Consider the following 6,022-nt stretch of genomic DNA (forward strand, 5'->3'; position numbering starts at 1 on the left):
TATTCTGCACCACTAACCTATACTGGTTTCCAGCATCCCCGATGCGGGCGGGTGTTGATCCCGAAGGGGGTGTCTTTTCGGTGATCAAAGGAATCGTGGATGGACAACATGTCGCCCATAGATAGTGTGGACATCCATTGAGTATAGTTGTACCTTATTTCTTCATCTGTTTATGTGATGAAAGAAATTATAAAATTATTTATTGGAGAGAAAAATGGCAAGTGTGTATATGTTGGAAGAATGAAATTACATATATATATCATGCCTGGATTAGCTTCCGTGTGAGATTGATCCTTACAGCCGAAGTCGTATATATATTATTTCTATCTTATGTATGATGCATATGCCGGCTTAGTTGGTACATTTCCAGGTGTGAGCAGATAATGATTTAACTTTTACCACGTTGCCTTTTTTTTGTTGCCTCGTCGTTGCAGCCATAGTATATTTAAAATTTTTGCCTGACGATTCTTATACGATGTTTTGTTTTGTCTCTTTGAGCCTTTGAGATCCGACACGCGAACAGAGGAGCGGTTATTTCATGGTACCGAATTTCGTGTCGGGTCTTCGGCGTGCCCGATATTCGACCAATTGGCGTTCGGAGCTTGACAAGAAGTATTCAAATCAGATGAAATTTGGATTAGAAATTCTTTATACTATGTGTATTCAGATCTAGAGATCAGTAATGGTTTGATTTCCGATTTTTAATCGCTATTATCAGCCATTTTTATGAGATTTTATTTTTCATGCCTTTCTATTCACACCGATTTCAATCGTTAGCGTAAATATATCGGTTGAAAATCACAACAATCCATTATTTATTTTCTAAATTACTTTAAATATTGTCTTAAGAGTTCAAAATCTAATGAGTGTTCCGATCTTGTTGATTCTAAATACTTAAATAGATTAATGTAATTTTAAATTTAAATTTTTTATTGTTGATGGTAGCTTTATTTGAGCTTTCTTTTTATAACATCTTATAATGCTTTAATCCTTTTGTATATTTTAGGGCTGAACTCCTGGACTGAAATTTAGTGACAGGTCTTGCATGCGCCGTGTTTCGGGCTACTATAGTTTGAATCCGTGCGACTGCTGTGCTTGAGTTATATTAAGCACCCCGCGTTGCCGGGAGCGGCACTGTTGAGTGCGCAGCACAGTTTGCCGCGAGCGATACGCGACGTTGCGGACGGACGCTATTGTGGCTTCTTGGGTCTCCAGTGAAAGCGTTTTGGCCACAGTATATATCCTCTAGTGTTGTGGCGCGAATTACGCTTGCGCGCGCTTGCGTGTGCAACGATGAGGCTATTTTACTTTCAGCCCACGATAGCTGTTGCGGTTATGATGGCTTCTTGAACTCGGCCGTGAGATACTCTCCGCTTGCTCCCTGCGGCTACGCCCGGCGGGTGTCCTGCCGGTTATTCCACATCTGGGGGACAATGTTTACGTCGTTGCCAGGTCACGTGATCGCTCCGGGACTATGCTGTTTCCGTACCTGGGGACGGCGGGCTGAACCCGCGGACAGACTTGGGCCATGCGCGCTGCGGGCGGCGGGCCGGCGCGAATGCGAGCCCGAGTATTGCGGGCCGCATACAAAATAATAAATTAAATTAAAATTTAAAATTTTTCTTTTGAATGTTGCTTATTTGGCTTTCTTTTAAACATCTTCATATAAAGAAAAAAAAATACTGTATTGAATTTTAAATTTTGTATTTGAATATTGAATTTTAAAATGTTAAAATTCGAATTTTTAAATTTTTTTACATATATATCAACATTGTTCTTTAGATGATCCAAATGGCTTATTATTTTCTCTGTAGGAGAGCCAAATGACTGATTTTTTTCTTGTAGGAATGTGTTGCGGACTTTTGTAGGTGTAGGCTAATATCCACAAACAAATATGCAAGTTTGTTTTTGTTTGTTTAATTATTGGTACTCATTTTATTCTGAAAACTACAAATCCTGTTGGTAACTTAATATAGATTATATATATACTTGGAGTTAGATATATTTTAATCGGTTTATATGCAGGCCGTATTAGTGATTCTCCTATCATGCTTGTCAAACCTCAAACTTTTATGAATGTAAGTGGTGAATCTGTAAGTAAATGCCTATAACCCATCTAAATTATGTACAAATATCTGAAGAAATATTTATTATAGTTCTATTCTAGTTTTATGATGCAAATTGGGACTTCTTCATGTAGGTTGAATCGCTGGTTTCATATTACAAGGTACCACTGAATCAAGCACTTCTGGTATATATATTATATTGTTGTTATGCAACTATTGATGTTTCGTTCTTACTATTAGTTTTTGATGGATTTTTAGTTCTACCTTCTGCAAAATTGTTTGAAATTTCACCATTTAAAATTTAACAATTGATTTTTTTTAATTCAATCTATAATTTAATATGTAAAATATTAAAATTTAAAATTTAAAATTTAAAATTGTATATTTTTCCTTAATTATTAAAAATAAATTTAAAATTTTTCTGTTTTAAATTTTATATTTTAGTTTCTGAATTGTAGATTTTAAATTTTATATTCAAATTATAAAATTTAAAATTTTAAAAATTATATATATTAATTTACTAAATATATCATGGAATGTCAAATTACCTAGCTGAATTTTTAAAAATTCAAAATTACAATGAGTTATTCGATGCATATAAAAGTTTAAAATTAGAAAGATTAGGAATCAACAAAACTCTAACTAAAATCATATATTCAAAATATACAAATTGAATTAAGATAAAATGTATTTTTTAAAATTTAAATGTTCAAAATATTAATTTCAAATTTTAGGGATTCTTAAACAAAAGGCGTTATAAAATCTTTAATTTTAAATAATACATAAATTTTACCGCACGGGAAGAGGCACTTAGTGTAATATAAGTATATAGTATTTATATCACTATATATTTGGGAAAGAAACCCGTGAAAACGGCTGTGTACGATTCTCTTCGATAGCCGATGAGCAATAATTAAGAGATAAGGGCAGCGCTAGCCGTACGTGATCTGCTCTTCACACGTGTTGGTGTGTAGAGTTGATTAGGAACGTTTAGCAAGGTACACTTTCCGCTATTTGCTCAGCATGAGTGCAGGTTCAGTGGATTACTTTTTATTACAAAATAGGCGTTTTTTTTTGGAAGTAAGATAGTATCTATCCAGCCGACCACCTACACCATCATCTCAACCCTCACATCTCTCCAATCCAAGAGCTTAAAAACACACAAGTACACTGTGTGATAGCTTGTAAAGATATTCTAGCCCTACCTATATATATATAATATATAATATTATATATATATATACTTATTAATATATATATATAATATATCAAATATGACTGGAAGCGTTATTTGGGGGACCGGAGAGAATTTGAACTAAATAATTAGGATCCATGATGATTACGAGAGATCTAGGTCTCCTGTGCTTGGTAGCGTGGCTGCTCGCGGGAAAGGCAGCTAGTTTAGCCGCGAGAAGAGCAGAGAGGAGGGACGTGGCTGCGAGGCAGGCGGAAGCCCTCGACGAGCTCATCTTCGACGCTGCCAACTATAGGCTGAGGCGGCGGCCCCAGCAGAATAAGTATAAGCAGCCTTACGATGTCACCGCCGCCGCCGCCGCCGCCGCCGCCGCCGCCGCCGCTGCCGCTGCCGCTGCGTTGCATCCGCAAGACGGGTCGAAGGAGGGCGACAAGATCGCCGCGTTGCCCGGCCAGCCTCAGAGTAACAATTCTGTGGATTTTGATCAGTACGGGGGCTACGTCACGGTCGACGCGCAGCACGGACGGGCTCTCTTTTACTACTTTGCCGAGGCAGCCCGCAGCGCCGATCCTTCTTCCCGGCCTCTCCTTCTCTGGCTCAACGGAGGTCAGACCAGCTATATATATATATTTTAATCACGTCCACTTCCAGATCTCCCTGCAGTTAATAATTAGATAAACAAATAGTAATTTGTTTGTTGAGAATTTTATTTTATTTTATAATTAATCCGCTAGCTGCTATATATATATATATATATATGCGCGTAACTGCATGCTGGTCGGGAATTGATCTAATTTTCATATGATCAATGATTTAATTAATTAAATTAAGGGCCGGGATGTTCTTCGATCGGATTCGGCGCCATGGAGGAGCTCGGCCCCTTTCGTGTGATGAGCGATGGGAAGACGCTGTACCGGAACCCATTCGCGTGGAACAAAGGTGCGCNATATATATATATATATATATATATATATATATATGTATGTATAACCATGACAAATATATGTATAAAACGCACGCGCGTACGTATATGTGCACGACAGTGGCGAACGTGCTGTTCCTGGAGAGCCCCGCGGGAGTAGGCTTCTCCTACTCGAATACCAGCGACGACTATGAACGGAGCGGCGATCGGAGGACCGCTGAGGATGCCTACGCCTTCCTTGTCAACTGGATGGAGAGATTTCCGGAGTACAAAGGACGAGATTTCTTCATTGCCGGCGAGAGCTACGCCGGACACTACGTGCCTCAGCTTGCTCAGACCATCCTCCACCGTAACAACGCTAGCAAGGATCAAGCAGCGGGAAGAGAGAACATTGCGACCATCAACCTCAAAGGCGTCATGGTACGTACCTACTTTCGCATTAGAAATACATATATATATATATATATATATATAGAGAGATGAGCTAGAATACTATCAATAGCAAATCGGCACTTTTGCCACCCATTTATTTTTGATGATGGAGCCTCCAAATTGATAATCGGTACCATTGAACATGATCTATACTATTTGAAATATTTAGAAATCAAATTTTATACATTTTCGATATTGTTCTCTTATTCATCGAGTGGACACAAAAATGAACGGTTGAAAATGAATATTCTTAAAAAAACGATAATATGAGTCTTGTAATCAAGATCAAGAGTATAGATCTTATTTTAAATAGTTTAAAGAATTTTCTAATAAAAATTCAATTAATTTGGATATCTTTATGCCATTAAACGAGAAAACGCCTCATATCGACCATTAAAATTACAAATTTTAAAACCCTTTGATCATTAGGCAAATGATGTCAAAAAGATTTGAAATTTAATTTCTAAATAATTTAAGTGGTATAGATCATGTTCAACGGTGCCGATCGTCGATTTGGAGGCTCCATCATCGAAAACAAATCGGTGACAAAAGTGACAATTTGCTATCGATAGTATTCTAACTCAACTATATATATATGTATATATATATATATATACATATACATTTGGGCTTGTACTTGATCGCTACATTTAATTAGTTTAGAGCACGTACTGACGATCATCGTGAAGGGAACTTCTCAAGATGGGGAATGCGGTGATAAATGACGAAACGGACACAAGAGGAATGTACGACTACTTCTGGACTCACGCTCTGATATCCGACGAGGCCATCGGTGCGATCCACAAGAGTTGCAACTTCTCAGCAGACAGCGGCGACCAATCCCAGAGGTGTCTACAGGCCCTCGAGAGCATCCAATTCGGCAACCTTGATATCTACAACATTTACGCCCCTCTGTGCTTGTCACCAGGCGTCGCCAATAGCCAGCATCCCAAGAGACCTTCGGTTTGTACATGCACGCCTATAGATACAAAGTAGCGCAAACTAATTCAACTATGTATATATAAAGTAGGTCTTGCTTGCTATTAGGAGCACGGAGTCCTCCGTGCTTCTAAGCCGTTTTCGATGATGGAGCTTCCGAATCGACGATCGGATCCGTTAGACTTATCTAACATATTTGAAGTATCTATAAAATAAATTTTGTGACTTTTTGATATCATTACCTAACGATCGAAAGAGTTCAAAATCAACGGCTGAAAATAAAAATCTCACAAAAAGTGTTGATATGGCATTAAAATTTTCGATCAAACAGATTGATCTTGCTGTAAATAGTATAAAGAATTTTCTATCAAAATTTTATTTGATTTGAATATTTTTACACTGTTAAACTTGCAAACGGTATACATCAACTATTAAAAATTATTGATTTTGAACATTNGGAAAGTAGAG

The 6,022-nt window shown here is 37.6% G+C and overlaps 1 protein-coding gene across 1 annotated transcript; it reads left to right on the plus strand.

Moving 5' to 3' along the window:
* Positions 2,206–5,721, plus strand: LOC109724213 (serine carboxypeptidase II-3-like; the record flags this gene model as incomplete). Its single annotated transcript, XM_020252955.1, has 5 exons — positions 2,206–2,251; positions 3,421–3,867; positions 4,093–4,200; positions 4,305–4,603; positions 5,318–5,721. Coding segments are annotated over 5 exons (1,194 nt in total), but the record flags the coding sequence as incomplete, so codon positions are not given.

This window comes from Ananas comosus, linkage group 18 (genome assembly GCF_001540865.1).
Source record: "Ananas comosus cultivar F153 linkage group 18, ASM154086v1, whole genome shotgun sequence".
Lineage (NCBI taxonomy): Eukaryota > Viridiplantae > Streptophyta > Magnoliopsida > Poales > Bromeliaceae > Ananas > Ananas comosus.